A 16,947-nucleotide genomic window follows, 5' to 3' on the forward strand; every position below is an offset into this window, starting at 1 on the left:
ACTATTATAGTTAAGATAAAATATTTCTTTTAATTTAAATATGGATCATATTGATCCGTCACCGGTAATAGATTTGTGATATCATCTAACAAGAAACCTACTATTAAAAGATCATAGAGTTGTATAATTTAATTCACAAAAAAATTTTGTGATAGTCTCATGGATCAATTTATGACATGGATATGTTTTGTGACTCGATTGATGAAAAAATATTAATTTAATCTTTAAAATATGATTTTGTATTCTAGATAGATCTATTCGACCGGTCTATTTAATTTATATAAAGTAGAATTACTTTCAAAATTTATTATCTTTGGATAAAGTTCAATATTTATAAAATTTCATAACAAAACTGTTATTAGTTCAATTACCTTATGAGCTGTGCTATCATTTTTATCTCGACTTTTTTAAATTAAGAGGAAAAATTTTTAATCCAAATACATTGGTACCGCAATCAAACCAGAATTGAAATCAATAGGGCCGAAGATGGAATCGTATCAAAGCAATTGGGTTTCATTTGAACAAAAACCGAAACAAGTGTTGATTGGATTATATACGTTGGTGGTTTAGTGTCAAACTCGAAATATCCACTGATATAAAGGTATTCTAAATAAGTTTACTTAGTTGGAATAGACTGATTATTTTTTAATAATAAATTGTTTGGTATCAGTATAATATTACATTGCATTTGCCCCGTTAAAAGTAAATCATACCTACGAAATGCTTCCACAATCACATTAGTATTCTTAAGCGCCAAAAGTCCTTTGTTCGGCTTTCCCGTCATCATTCTTGGGGTATTATTATTAACGTGTCACATTTCTTTTTCTCCAAGTTTCCTGTCAAGGCTCCAGAAACAAAAACAAATACGCCTAGCTGTTTTTAAACCATCACAATCCATACATACCACATGAGGCCTAACCGAGATTGTATCAAAACTGTCCGTCAGCTATTACGGGGTCATCGATCTCAGATTTCTCCAGGTGTTGCTCCAAGTTGGCATGTTTAATCTAGCGCATTGCATTTCACGAAAGAAACAACCATATTGACACTTGTCACTTGCTACCAGCACAAACCTCATTCGTATTCAAACCAAATCAACTTGATGATTCCTTGATGCCCTAAATATGTTGTCCTCAAGCTGTCGCAACCATTTTAGAAGATAAATGACTTTCTTGAGCTTTGAGACACCATGCCTTCACTGGAGACCGCAGTCTCAGTATGGTGTGATATAACATTAAGCTTCACGCGTTCTTTCTGCAGAGATTCCTCGTCCATGCTCTCTGTTCCTTTCACTTTAATCTTGACAGGTTTCCCAAGTTTTGATTTGTCTTTCATTCTAGAAATCTCAAGTGCTCTAGCACAAACAGGAAAGCCTTGGTCGTCCCATGAGTCCAAAATCACACCAGATCCGATGCAGGTTGAACCTTGGTAAAAGGCGGTGAATTGCCCAGCAGCCAGACCTTGATCATCTTCAGATAATTTGACTATTGCAATTTCATGGCCATTTTTATCAATTTCTATTGCCAGATCACAATTGTAAAAACCAGGACCATGTCGGACCTGAAATGGTTCAAAAGTCAACTGGCTGCGATGATATCTCATCAATTAGAAAATATAGTCCCAAGCTTGTCACAAAAAAACTCATGTATTGAAAACAGCCACTCTAAAAGAATAAATTGTCATGGACTAGTGCGCGGCCACCACTCCGCACATGTAACGGAATATACACAATAATCAACTTCAAGCTAAGAAAATCATGAGGCCAGTGGCAACTAGTTGGCCAACAAAAAGAATTAAGAAAATAACATTAAGGGATTTGATAATAGTTCACTTAATTATTTTAATACTGAACTAAATTACACATAGCTTTCATAAAACTGGCCTACTTACTAGATCACATCAAAAAATTAAACACAAAATTTAAAAAATAAAATCTTATAATGATCGAAATAATCAAATAATAGTTTTTTATTATATAATCCGACAAGGTCCTTATCAGTTAATAGTTTTCTGAAAACAATATTAATTAAATGATTCTAACATCATGGGATTATGAGAAAAATCAACGGCATTTATATTTTGGATTATATTTTATAACTCCACACGATCTCTGTTAATCCTTAAAAAGTAGTCCTGTTCATAAAACATTGACACACAACACTAGTGACTGATCTTTGATGTTCTATGAAGGGGACTGAGAACATAATGCAGATAAAATGTCCAAAAAACTGACAGAACATTGTACCTTGCATCTGAGTTGAGGGATCTGCCTTGAAGGAGAACCATTGAACCATCTCAAGGATCCTACACGAAATATGCGCCTTCTTTTGTCAGCTGAAAAGTAGTTTCTCGACACAAATACCACATTATTTTTTATGTCTTTCTCCACAACATACCTATATAATAACCAAACCAATTTTCAGACCTACTAACTTTACGTGAAAGGAATATGTTGTGCTGGTGTTACAATGTAAGCACAATACAGCACTAATCTAGGACATGAAAGTAGTAAAATATCACAGAAAAGTTATACCAAGGTCCACCAGGAAGTCCTAATCCTTGACGTTGGCCAATTGTGTAGAACCAAAAGCCTCGGTGTTTCCCAAGGAAATCTCCTGTCTCAGCTTCCAATATCACACCTTCTTCTTCCCCTATATGCCTAGCAACAAATTCACTAAACTTTATCTGTAACCAAAACACAGATGAATATTTAGATGGCAGAAATCAAACACCGTCAAAAGAGTCAGAACAGCAAGTCTGATATATAGAAATATAGCAAGAAGTTTTGTCAGAGTTTGATGAGTTAAATGGTTAAGGCTCAGACAATTTAAAGCCCCATCGGTTCTGAAGCTATTTTACATATCATCATTCACTGCCATGTTGGGTGGTGGCAAAACAAACCTTTCCAAGAAAGCATATCCCCTGTGAATCCTTTCTATCTTGATTTGGTAATTCAAACATTTTGGCGAGTCTGCGGACTTCTTCCTGAAAAATTGACATTGAAATGAATTTAAGACCTGAATATACATCTATACTAAAGCAATTGAAGGAATCATAAGAAATCTGATCCATAGACACTAATATCCCTTATATCATATTTTCCAACAAACATGGAGAAGGATAGACAGTTGCTGGCAAAAAAATGCACCAGCTTGCTCTTGCATTAAATTATTCATAAAAATCCCCAGCTGACCTTTGAAATACAACCAAGAGGGAAAATGAGTCCTTTAAGCTGGGACTGAGAAAGGTGAGAAAGAAAATAAGTTTGATCCTTGACCTGAAACATCATAATCGGGTGGTTTCATGGTCATTCAAACAGCAATGAGAATATGAAAATAATATTCAAAATGTCAGAAACATAAGAAAGAAAAAATGATGCTGCTTATGTACCATATCTTTTGACAGTTCCAAAGTACAAGGCTCGTCTTTACTACCACTATCTGGATGGACAACCTTTGCATAGTGTCCAGAGGCAACAAAGTCAAATTTCCTGCCACCAATGGCATCCACAAATGCACCTATCACCAAAAAACAGACAGCAAATATATGACTTACACAATACGGCCGAAGAGAATATCTGCTGAGGATTTAAATTACTGACCAAATTTGATTCTTGTATTGCAAAGGACATCTGGATTTGGAGTTCGACCATGTCGATACTCCTCGATGATATATGATACCTACAACATCAAACCAGAAATCAAAAATTCCTTTGCCTGGAAATCAATTTACCTTAGATATCTATATCTTAAGTTTATATTTTTCCTGTTGTCTGGGAGATAGAAACATTTGAAGATGAGAGGTGGCAAGTGTATAAACGACTCAACCGAAATTTGAATTTATGATGGGTAGATAAAACACTGCAAGTAGATGATGATTGATAAGTGCGATTTTTGCACTAAAATTATCCTATGATTTAACATAGATTAGGCTAGATGTTGAGCGGATTTAAGCATTTGGTAGTAATTATGTCAGTTTGCAGGAATCAAGCCATAGCACATAACTTGCGACCGAAAGAGAGTGCCATGGAATGGAAATGATGAGCCGAGGAAAGGAAACCAAGTCCAAGCTGTAAGAATGAAGGTGCATGACAGCAACAAGTGCGCAGCTGTGTGATGTCCTTGCGCAACCGCGCGCCCTGAGCTCCCAAGATGAAGCAAAACACAGTGCACAGCCGCACGGTTTCCTTGCGCAGCCGTGCGCACACGATGAAGCAGCGTAGCACAGGAAGAGGCGCGCTGATGACGTGCAGCTGCGCGGCCTGAAGAAGATGAATGCACAGAACAGAAAGATGCGTGCAGCTGTGCGTTCTCTGTTTGCACCCGTGCGCGACGCAGACCTGCATAACCAGAATTCTCGGATATAAAAAGACGAAGCCCTAGCCTCACAGGAAAGAGAGGAAAGCCGCGACCATGCCAGATATAGAGAGCGATGAAGAACAAAAAGCGAGGAATGAAGATGAAGAGCGCCATTGCTGTATACTTGCAGGTAAGCAAACCATGGAAACAAGTTTTTGGCGCCACTGCTGTGGAGTGTTTTATTATCATGCATACCCGAAAATATGCCCGAAAGTACTAAAGGATACTGTGCTACATGATTCATGCATAGCCTTAACTTGGTTATTATCATTGGCAGTTAACGAGAAAAACAGGGTAGCACATGAGTTGCGTGAATACATTCATGCTATGAGATGGTTGGTTTTATTATCATGCATACCCGAAAATAAGCCCGAAAGTACTAAAGAATATTGTGCTAGATGATTCATGCATACCCCTAACTTGGTTATTATCATTGGCAGTTAAGGAGAAAACCAGGGCAGCACGTTTGTTACGTGAATACATTCATGCTATGGGATGGAACATTGATGATATAAAAAGAATTGAACTCATAGCGATGGAAATAATGAAGGAGATAGTCGTGGAAGGGCAGGAGGAATGAAGGAGATAGTCGTGGTATGGCAGGAGGTTACACCATGACACAACATGATCCACCTTTAATATAAAGGGATAGTCAGGCCAACGACTTTAAAAAAAGCGCTATGTGTAAGGCAACCCACTAATTTTATTTTATTTTTTCCTGTAATTTTTGTTAGATTTTCAATTTTATAAAAACAATTACTTTATTTAGTCAATTACATGTTTTCAAGTCAATAAACTACGATATTATCAATTTCTGTAAGAGCGGCAGATGAAAGTTAGGAGTTGAACAGAACCCCATGGAAAAAGATTATGAGAGCAATGAATTATGATTTTTCAATACATTGAGGGTCATTCATGTTTTAAGTATGGGGAGTAGTTTAAAAATTGTGGAATTTTAATGTTTCAATTTGTGAAAAAAATTTGGTCGTACAACAATGAGAATAATTGCGAAAATTCGGCTTTAAATCAATTTATTGAGTCTGCGTGCATTGTTACAATTGTTTAAGAGTTCCTATCAATTTATGCACTATTGTTAGGATCATTGATACTCTCGATAAGGAGAGAACATATATTGCATGTGTGATGATACTAAATGGATGACCTAATTTTGAGACTTTTGGCGTATTGAGATGTGTGTTACAAGCACAGACGTGATCTAGGCAGTCATTAAATTTATTTGGGCCTGTTTTATTGCTTATATGCTATAACTTGACACCTGTTGAGCCTAGATGAAAAAAATACATGAGATGTGTATTCTAGAATTCATTCTAAACAAGCCATTCAATTTTTTTTTTTGTGTGCACTTGGTCAGTCCGTAGCAGAACTTCGTTTGGCATTCTTCAAGGCAAAATACGGATATTGTGTGACTTAAGGATAATTTAGGCAATCTTTGGATCTGTTTGAACCTTTCGAACCAACCAACTGCATCAAAATTACCCCTATACACTAAATCCTACCGAAAACTTGAGCAAAATAAGTCTCTTGTGCTTTGAAGACGACAATAAATCCTAGATGTTGACATGAAATGAAATTTTTGGGAGGTCAAGTAAATATTGAAAGAATTGAAGGGGATAAAAAAAAATTAGGGAGAAAAAAGTGTATGATTTAAGATTTTGATGAAGTGAAGAAATTCTTGGAGTCAAAGATAATAATAATTCGATAAAAAGATAGAATCGAAAGCTGAAGTAGTGAACTAAACAAAAATCTGTTCATTTTCTCTCTTTTTTTTTAACGTCCATCCTTTATTGTGGCCATGAGTCGTAGCCAATGTTCTAGATTGCGGCCTTGGCGGCCGCCTAGGCACTAGGCGGAGGCCAGCCACACCAATAAGGTGCTAGGCGGCCAGCCCAGGCACTAGGCGGGCCTGGGCGTACCTAGGCAGAGGCTGGATGCCTAGGTGGGCCTGATTTTTTTAATAACAAAAATTGGGCTTCTAAAATTTAATAATCTGAAACCCATTTAAAAAAATAACTGTTGAAGAAGCACGAATAAGAATGGGCAAAAAATGGGTGTTCGATTATGCCAGATGCATGGAGTGATAGAAAAAGAAAAAACATATTAAATTTGTGTGTTAATTGCAAGGAAGGTACTGTATTTTTAGGGTCTAAAGAGTCTTCAGACGAGGCACATACAGCTGGACTTATTTTTGAGTATGTTGACAAGTGTGTTGAACAAGTAGGAGCTAAGAATGTTGTTCAGATCGTAACAGACAATGCCACCAACAATATGGATGCGGCTAAATTGATGAAAGAAAAGCGAACTGGGATTTTTTGGATTTCATGTGCAACTCATATTGTTAATCTCATTCTTGAAAGTATTGGCAAGCTTCCAAGATTTAAAAAGATTATCGACCAAGCCAAGTCTTTTACAATTTTCATTTGCTCACCATAAGACTTAGTCATTGATGAGAAGTTTTACGAAGAAAAGAGACATAGTCCGGCCAGGAGTTACCAGGTTTGCATCAAACTTCCTCACATTGCAAAGTTTGAATGAGAAAAAATCTTGTTTAAGGGTCATGTTTACAAGTGATATGTGGGAGAACTGTAAATGGTCAAAGACAAAGAAAGAGAAATTGGCTTACTCTACTGTAAGGAGCATGAGTTTTTGGAATGGTGTGACACTTTGTTTGAAAATATTTGCTCCTTTGGTAAGAGTTCTCCGATTGGTTGACGGAGATAGAAAGACATCCATGGGATTTCTATATGGGGAGCTTCTTCAAGCTAAAGAAGATATCAAGGTGGCCCTGAACTATGTCGAATCAAATTATCAACCTATCATAGTAATTATTGAGTCAAAAACGAAGGATAGACTTGATACATTATTGCATACCACAGCCTTTTTGTTGAATCCCTACTTCTACTACAAAGATATTTCTATTGCTCTTTATGGAGAGGTTGCGGCAGGGATTTTTGAATGCATGGAAGTTTTGCATGCCGGTGAGTTTGAACTGCAAAATACAATTACTAACGAGGAATTTGCAAAATATAGAGATAAGACTAGCTTATTTGGGAAAACATTGGCTGCAAAAGCATGTGAAAAAAATGACGATACATTTTATCCATGTACATGGTAGAGTACCTACTGTGCTCACACACCCAACTTGCTAAGAGTGACATTGAGGATTCTTTCACTAACTACAAGTTCATCTGGGTGTGAAAGAAATTGGATTGTGGCCTTGGGCAAACTGCCTGTGTCAAACTCAGTGCAAAGAAGATGGCCAAGCTGTGCTTTATGTCCGCAATGGTGCACTTTATGCCAAAATCCTTGCACAAACGTGTGCCTAAGCTCCCAAGACGATGTAAAACACAAAGCGCAGCCGCTTGGTTTCCTCGTGCACCCGTGTGCACACGATGAAGCAACCAGCACAGGAAGAGGCACACACCAGCACAGCATTGACGCGCAGCTGCGCGGCTCGAAGAAGATGCATGCACATAATAGAAAGATGAGTGCAACTGCGCATTCTCCATTCACACCCACGCGACGGAGACCTGCAAAACCAAAATTCTCGAATTTTGCGAGCTTTTCATGGATATAAAAAAACGAAGCCCTAGCCTCACACAAGAAAGAGAGGAGAACGACCACACCAAATACAGAGAGCGAGAAACGTGAGGAACGAAGACGAAGAACGCATCTTCCGAGGACGGAGTCGCAAATTCGGATTTGATCTTTAACCTTCTTTTCCTCTTAGTTTTATATTTGAGTAGTTGATATTGAGAAACATGGTCTATTATCGTTGTTATTGCGTCGTAAACTAATTTAATTATCTAGGAGACGTCATCGAGGCTATATTTTTTAATCGTTGATTTATATATTTAATTCACTTCTTGGTTTGTGTTTTCTTGAGTTAACTGCGTTCAATTACTTGATCACTCATTGAATTGTGATATTTATTTGAAGTATATCACTCTAAGAGAAGATTTTGAACAAGACCATAGGAAAATACATCGTTGGTGTTTATAAAGTCGGGCGGCCTATAACTCCATTGAAAGAATTATTGTGCAGTTTAAATTATTTGATTCAAAATAGGGATATTGAAATTGATATCAGATGATTAATATCTATTTATCACTTGGGAAAAGAAGTAGGAAGAATTGAGAATTCTTGTTTAATAAACGGGTTGAATTTATGATTATAGATGTCAATAATAATTAACTAGAGCGGAAACTAAGTGAAATCGCACCTCTAGATTCTTTCTCTTGTGGATTTCTCAGCGTTTGGTGTGCTCGACTTTATTTTATTTGTTAGTTAACAATTAAATCATATCCTTATTGAATTCTTTAAATAAAGTGCGGTTATTCTAATTACGATACTTAATATAATTTTAAATATCACTTTCTGTGGGAACGATATGTGTACTAGATCCATTACTAAAACTTGACACAGTACACTTGCGGGTAAGCAAAACATGGCAACAATGATCAATCCTAGTTTCATCGGCGTATACTGCACCTGGTACAGTAACAATCACTTTGAAGAGAAATGACTAGATAAATGACATATTTCATTTATATGGTTTGCAAGTTAAGGTCTTATTACATCCATGGATAAAGGCAGGCACAAGAACTAGTTTGAAAGCACAACTAAGCATAAACATTTGGAATTGGAAACCTATGAGGCTGTTGTTTCAAACACGAACACGTACCAGACAACCCGGTAAAGTCAGAAATCTCACCAGTCAAAGGAGAAGACAAGCAAACCAATTTGATGAGCGGCAGGTAGAATAATGAGAAGTGCAAAGTGTAAAATATTGCATTTGTTCTGTAACAGATTCTCTAATTTTATTTTTTCCCTTCCAGCTTCCTTCAACCAGCACCAAGCTGAACAAAAGGATCAGCTGTGTTTTGGGTATGCCTCAGTTCGATGGTTAAAAAGACTTTAAAAGTGGATGGCAAGGCCAAAAATGTAATCAAAATCAAGATTGAAGTGTTTAGAATCTCAGGAAATATTTATCATGACAATCAGTTGAGCTGGTGAAAGCGAGCAAATAGTTACCACATGACTCCAGTATTCATCTGTCAAATGCACAATTTCAAGAGGAACATCAACCTGCAATAAACTAAATGATTAAAATTGGTGTCATTCTAAATTAAAAACTGAGTTGAAACAATCGACCTCAAACTATATCAATAGTAGCACAAACACTGATGGGATTTGTTGGCATTGATTGATAACCGACCAAAGGATGACCAAATGTGACTTTTTGGGCCCCAATGGGATACTTCAGTTTCAACACCACGGTTCACATTTAGCATAATGAACTTATTTGATAACCATTGAAAAGTTATTCCATCATTTCTTATTAATATAGTTATACATTTTCTAGGTCAAGTAGCATATTGAATTGTTCATGTTGTTGATATAATACATCCCACTACAAACAAGGAACCATTCAAGAATGGTCAAATTTCATAAATTGTAGCCACAAGCAGAGTATTCAAAGATGAACAAATTTATTTTCCAGTAGCATGCGAAGGACAACTTCATTTCGTTGGAAACTTGGGAAAATTCTGAAGATGCACAAATTCACAAATGGAAAAGGTATAACCTGATGACAAACAGATTTTGCATACTTTAAATCTTCTTCCCATGGGCATTCAGACCAAAAGTTCTCAAAGTCTTCCTACAATAATGTAGTGATCACAAGATAATTAGAGTTTACAGTGTTGAATATCGAGCCCAAAAGAAAATTATGATTCCATGCTTTTCTCTGCATTAAAAGTTCTGATGTAAAATTTAGACAGTTTCTTCCTCTCAGAAAAACCCTGTTCGTCCTTCAGATGTATGAGACCATCAAGAGATTCAATCATTCTTGACCGACCAACAATACACAGGCATATCATTTACATATGGTAAAATAATGAATTTGTTTACTTTAACAGATATAACACAACTGAGCAGCAGTAACACTAAAACTCATAACAGGTTTCAGTCAAGCTTCTGTATAAGAGAACTGCTTATTATCAGCAGGTTTTATACACAATCTCTCTCTTTTTGCAGTTGAGTCTATACTTAGACACTTGTATACATGGAAAACTTATTATGGTTGCATTTGGATTGAATGATTTGAATTTGAGAAAGAACCTATATTTTGAAATCCACGGCAGTGACTCTGAGTATTTGAAATCAATTCTCGTCCAAAACAAACCAATAAATTTGTTATTATAGAACCAAATGCAACCTATAACTATTTTCACGAACAACCAAGGGATAGATAATTGGATCACCCCTCTTAAATATTACAATACCTTAACAATATAGTTACAATGCCTCACACCATATCAATTACCACAATACTGAACTAGCTGACCCACCAAGACACAAGACCACCTTAAATAAAGCATAAAAAAAGAGAGAGAGAACACCTGGAACCAAATTTTAAGATAGAAAGCCGTGCAGGAATGACCGGCGGCGTGGAGAAGGCGGAGGGCGACGCTACTGTCGACGCCCCCACTGAGAAGTAAGGCCACATTGAGCGGTTTCTTGTCGGGTAAGGAACACGACAGGCATCCGGGGACAATCGTCGTAGGATTCCAGGCACAGGGAGCAATTAGCGATGAAGACAAAGATTCTGAGCTGGAGGATAAAGAAGAGAGCGGCCTAAGTGTCGCGTAGAGAGGTGGAGATTTCTGAGCAGTGAGAGAAACAATTAGCCGGATAAAAGCAGCGGTGGACATGGATATACGGCGGCGGTATGGCTTAGGTGGAAGGGAGTAGAGAGCGGAGGGGAGTGTGCTTCTCAAGAGCATGTTTGATGTTCCATTCAAGGTTTAGGTCCAGGCTTAACTATTACGAACCGTGAATAAAGTTGCATCGCACTCACATGAGACAAAAAAAAGTCGCATTTACTTCAACAACCTGTATAAAATTGTTGGATAATTACATCAAAACAATGATGATAACGATAATGATAATATCAAAAATTACGGAATAAAGTAATCAACAAAAACACGAAGATTTATATGATTCATCTAATATAATTTATGTCCATATAGCTACCACAAATCTTTATTGTAGGGAAAAAATATTACAATTATACATCAGTCAAATAGAGCTCCCTCCTCAAATTATGACGACGTCTTCCTGCGGATGTCTCTTCTGGAATAACATACCACCATGCCCGGAACCAATAATTACCGTCCACATCTTTCCACAAACTACTCAACCCCCAAACATCATAAATGAATACCATAGCAAGTAAATTTCAAAATTTTTACAGTTAATAAAAAAAATGTTACGTACCTTTCAATATGAGCAGCCCACATATCGCTCGAAATTAGCTTTTCCCTTGCAGTCCTAGCCCTCTTTTTCCCCCAAGGCGGCTCCGGGAACTCCACCTTTTTCCGTGATTTCCTCGCCTCCCAATAATTACATATCCAACTTCCCACTGGAACCAACTTGTCTAATTTAATATTAAATTTTAAAATAACCCAAAATTTATGTGTAACGATCTCGCGGATCTATTTTGTGTGACGGATTCCGATCTGATTCATGAAAAATATTATAGTTTAAGATAAAATATTTCTTTTAATTTAAATATGGATCATATTGATCCGTCACACGGTAATAGATTTGTGATATCATCTAACAAGAAACCTACTATTAAAAGATCATAGAGTTGTATAATTTAATTCACAAAAAAATTTTGTGATAGTCTCATGGATCAATTTATGACATGGATATGTTTTTTGACTCGACTGATGAAAAAATATTAATTTAATCTTTAAAATACGATTTTGTATTCTAGATAGATCTGTTCGACCGGTCTATTTAATTTATATAAAGTAGAATTACTTCCAAATTTTATTATCTTTGGATAAAGTTCAATATTTATAAAATTTCATAACAAAACTGTTATTAGTTCAATTATCTTATGAGCTGTGCTATCATTTTTATCTCGACTTTTTTAAATTAAGAGGAAAAAATTTTAATCCAAATACATTGGTACCGCAATCAAACCAGAATTGAAATCAATAGGGCCGAAGATGGAATCGTATCAAAGCAATTGGGTTTCATTTGAACAAAAACCGAAACAAGTGTTGATTGGATTATATACGTTGGTGGTTTAGTGTCAAACTCGAAATATCCACTGATATAAAGGTATTCTAAATAAGTTTACTTAGTTGGAATAGACTGATTATTTTTTAATAATAAATTGTTTGGTATCAGTATAATATTACATTGCATTTGCCCCGTTAAAAGTAAATCATACCTACGAAATGCTTCCACAATCACATTAGTATTCTTAAGCGCCAAAAGTCCTTTGTTCGGCTTTCCCGTCATCATTCTTGGGGTATTATTATTAAAGTGTCACATTTCTTTTTCTCCAAGTTTCCTGTCCAAGGCTCCAGAAACAAAAACAAATACGCCTAGCTGTTTTTAAACCATCACAATCCATACATACCACATGAGGCCTAACCGAGATTGTATCAAAACTGTCCGTCAGCTATTACGGGGTCATCGATCTCAGATTTCTCCAGGTGTTGCTCCAAGTTGGCATGTTTAATCTAGCGCATTGCATTTCACGAAAGAAACAACCATATTGACACTTGTCACTTGCTACCAGCACAAACCTCATTCGTATTCAAACCAAATCAACTTGATGATTCCTTGATGCCCTAAATATGTTGTCCTCAAGCTGTCGCAACCATTTTAGAAGATAAATGACTTTCTTGAGCTTTGAGACACCATGCCTTCACTGGAGACCGCAGTCTCAGTATGGTGTGATATAACATTAAGCTTCACGCGTTCTTTCTGCAGAGATTCCTCGTCCATGCTCTCTGTTCCTTTCACTTTAATCTTGACAGGTTTCCCAAGTTTTGATTTGTCTTTCATTCTAGAAATCTCAAGTGCTCTAGCACAAACAGGAAAGCCTTGGTCGTCCCATGAGTCCAAAATCACACCAGATCCGATGCAGGTTGAACCTTGGTAAAAGGCGGTGAATTGCCCAGCAGCCAGACCTTGATCATCTTCAGATAATTTGACTATTGCAATTTCATGGCCATTTTTATCAATTTCTATTGCCAGATCACAATTGTAAAAACCAGGACCATGTCGGACCTGAAATGGTTCAAAAGTCAACTGGCTGCGATGATATCTCATCAATTAGAAAATATAGTCCCAAGCTTGTCACAAAAAAACTCATGTATTGAAAACAGCCACTCTAAAAGAATAAATTGTCATGGACTAGTGCGCGGCCACCACTCCGCACATGTAACGGAATATACACAATAATCAACTTCAAGCTAAGAAAATCATGAGGCCAGTGGCAACTAGTTGGCCAACAAAAAGAATTAAGAAAATAACATTACGGGATTTGATAATAGTTCACTTAATTATTTTAATACTGAACTAAATTACACATAGCTTTCATAAAACTGGCCTACTTACTAGATCACATCAAAAAATTAAACACAAAATTTAAAAAATAAAATCTTATAATGATCGAAATAATCAAATAATAGTTTTTTATTATATAATCCGACAAGGTCCTTATCAGTTAATAGTTTTCTGAAAACAATATTAATTAAATGATTCTAACATCATTGGATTATGAGAAAAATCAACGGCATTTATATTTTGGATTATATTTTATAACTCCACACGATCTCTGTTAATCCTTAAAAAGTAGTCCTGTTCATAAAACATTGACACACAACACTAGTGACTGATCTTTGATGTTCTATGAAGGGGACTGAGAACATAATGCAGATAAAATGTCCAAAAAACTGACAGAACATTGTACCTTGCATCTGAGTTGAGGGATCTGCCTTGAAGGAGAACCATTGAACCATCTCAAGGATCCTACACGAAATATGCGCCTTCTTTTGTCAGCTGAAAAGTAGTTTCTCGACACAAATACCACATTATTTTTTATGTCTTTCTCCACAACATACCTATATAATAACCAAACCAATTTTCAGACCTACTAACTTTACGTGAAAGGAATATGTTGTGCTGGTGTTACAATGTAAGCACAATACAGCACTAATCTAGGACATGAAAGTAGTAAAATATCACAGAAAAGTTATACCAAGGTCCACCAGGAAGTCCTAATCCTTGACGTTGGCCAATTGTGTAGAACCAAAAGCCTCGGTGTTTCCCAAGGAAATCTCCTGTCTCAGCTTCCAATATCACACCTTCTTCTTCCCCTATATGCCTAGCAACAAATTCACTAAACTTTATCTGTAACCAAAACACAGATGAATATTTAGATGGCAGAAATCAAACACCGTCAAAAGAGTCAGAACAGCAAGTCTGATATATAGAAATATAGCAAGAAGTTTTGTCAGAGTTTGATGAGTTAAATGGTTAAGGCTCAGACAATTTAAAGCCCCATCGGTTCTGAAGCTATTTTACATATCATCATTCACTGCCATGTTGGGTGGTGGCAAAACAAACCTTTCCAAGAAAGCATATCCCCTGTGAATCCTTTCTATCTTGATTTGGTAATTCAAACATTTTGGCGAGTCTGCGGACTTCTTCCTGAAAAATTGACATTGAAATGAATTTAAGACCTGAATATACATCTATACTAAAGCAATTGAAGGAATCATAAGAAATCTGATCCATAGACACTAATATCCCTTATATCATATTTTCCAACAAACATGGAGAAGGATAGACAGTTGCTGGCAAAAAAATGCACCAGCTTGCTCTTGCATTAAATTATTCATAAAAATCCCCAGCTGACCTTTGAAATACAACCAAGAGGGAAAATGAGTCCTTTAAGCTGGGACTGAGAAAGGTGAGAAAGAAAATAAGTTTGATCCTTGACCTGAAACATCATAATCGGGTGGTTTCATGGTCATTCAAACAGCAATGAGAATATGAAAATAATATTCAAAATGTCAGAAACATAAGAAAGAAAAAATGATGCTGCTTATGTACCATATCTTTTGACAGTTCCAAAGTACAAGGCTCGTCTTTACTACCACTATCTGGATGGACAACCTTTGCATAGTGTCCAGAGCAACAAAGTCAAATTTCCTGCCACCAATGGCATCCACAAATGCACCTATCACCAAAAAACAGACAGCAAATATATGACTTACACAATACGGCCGAAGAGAATATCTGCTGAGGATTTAAATTACTGACCAAATTTGATTCTTGTATTGCAAAGGACATCTGGATTTGGAGTTCGACCATGTCGATACTCCTCGATGATATATGATACCTACAACATCAAACCAGAAATCAAAAATTCCTTTGCCTGGAAATCAATTTACCTTAGATATCTATATCTTAAGTTTATATTTTTCCTGTTGTCTGGGAGATAGAAACATTTGAAGATGAGAGGTGGCAAGTGTATAAACGACTCAACCGAAATTTGAATTTATGATGGGTAGATAAAACACTGCAAGTAGATGATGATTGATAAGTGCGATTTTTGCACTAAAATTATCCTATGATTTAACATAGATTAGGCTAAATGTTGAGCGGATTTAAGCATTTGGTAGTAATTATGTCAGTTTGCAGGAATCAAGCCATAGCACATAACTTGCGACCGAAAGAGAGTGCCATGGAATGGAAATGATGAGCCGAGGAAAGGAAACCAAGTCCAAGCTGTAAGAATGAAGGTGCATGACAGCAACAAGTGCGCAGCTGTGTGATGTCCTTGCGCAACCGCGCGCCCTGAGCTCCCAAGATGAAGCAAAACACAGTGCACAGCCGCACGGTTTCCTTGCGCAGCCGTGCGCACACGATGAAGCAGCGTAGCACAGGAAGAGGCGCGCTGATGACGTGCAGCTGCGCGGCCTGAAGAAGATGAATGCACAGAACAGAAAGATGCGTGCAGCTGTGCGTTCTCTGTTCGCACCCGTGCGCGACGCAGACCTGCATAACCAGAATTCTCGGATATAAAAAGACGAAGCCCTAGCCTCACAGGAAAGAGAGGAAAGCCGCGACCATGCCAGATATAGAGAGCGATGAAGAACGAAAAGCGAGGAATGAAGATGAAGAGCGCCATTGCTGTATACTTGCAGGTAAGCAAACCATGGAAACAAGTTTTTGGCGCCACTGCTGTGGAGTGTTTTATTATCATGTGATGCCACCCGGGTCGAACAGTGGAGTCGGGTCGGTAACTCTACCAGGTAAGCTATCAAGAATACGGGAAGAAATATGAGCTAAGACGGCGGACTGGGAAGAAGATTCTTCGTTGACCTTTGAAAAATCTGCCAATAAGAAAAACAACCACGTGAATGGGCGCCGGAGGGGGTCCCCGGCGTGGCCACTCCGATGCTTAAGTCAGCAGGGTACTCAAACAAGAAACCAATGTAGCCAAGTGATGGCTGTGATATTGGTGTGCAATAAATGAGTGTTAAATGTTCATTAATATCTGAATGAAGGAATAAATGCAAAACCTGGTATTTATAGTAGAGGAAATAATGATGACCTCGTTTTTTGGGACGTGCGCATTAAATATACTAGGGCGGCTGATTACACCCTATTGTTCTGACGTGTCAAATCATGTATTGGTCATATCTCATCTGTCCAGTCACTCATTAATGTTAATAGGTCGGCCGCGTGT

The 16,947-nt window shown here is 37.2% G+C and overlaps 1 protein-coding gene and 1 pseudogene across 1 annotated transcript; both read right to left on the reverse strand.

Annotated features, from left to right (window-relative positions):
- Nucleotides 1-634: 634 nt before the first annotated feature.
- On the reverse strand, nucleotides 635-11,783 carry LOC140803982 (uncharacterized). Its single transcript, XM_073159828.1, has 11 exons — nucleotides 11,658-11,783; nucleotides 10,781-11,273; nucleotides 9,964-10,038; nucleotides 9,411-9,464; nucleotides 3,602-3,680; nucleotides 3,391-3,518; nucleotides 3,194-3,277; nucleotides 2,902-2,985; nucleotides 2,534-2,685; nucleotides 2,246-2,396; nucleotides 635-1,560 (listed from the first exon to the last, which is right to left on the reverse strand). Exons 2-11 carry the CDS (start codon nucleotides 11,162-11,164, stop codon nucleotides 1,153-1,155), a joined length of 1,599 nt encoding a protein of 532 aa, XP_073015929.1. The 5' UTR covers nucleotides 11,165-11,273; nucleotides 11,658-11,783; the 3' UTR covers nucleotides 635-1,152.
- A 746-nt stretch (nucleotides 11,784-12,529) lies between these two features.
- Nucleotides 12,530-16,386, reverse strand: LOC140803625 (uncharacterized; annotated as a pseudogene).
- Nucleotides 16,387-16,947: the final 561 nt, after the last annotated feature.

This window comes from Primulina eburnea, chromosome 10 (genome assembly GCF_022965805.1).
Source record: "Primulina eburnea isolate SZY01 chromosome 10, ASM2296580v1, whole genome shotgun sequence".
In the NCBI taxonomy this organism is placed as follows: Eukaryota; Viridiplantae; Streptophyta; class Magnoliopsida; order Lamiales; family Gesneriaceae; genus Primulina; species Primulina eburnea.

What these genes read in the sequence shown, in the direction of transcription:
- LOC140803982 (XM_073159828.1), bottom strand. Translation starts at nt 11,164, where the DNA reads ATGCTCTTGAGAAGCACACTCCCCTCCGCTCTCTACTCCCTTCCACCT. An exon ending in ATCTTAAAATTTGGTTCCAG is followed by an intron (nt 10,039 to 10,780) that starts GTGTTCTCTCTC and finishes ACATTATTGTAG; the next exon opens with GAAGACTTTGAGAACTTTTG. An exon ending in GGACTTCCTGGTGGACCTTG is followed by an intron (nt 2,397 to 2,533) that starts GTATAACTTTTC and finishes GTTATTATATAG; the next exon opens with GTATGTTGTGGAGAAAGACA.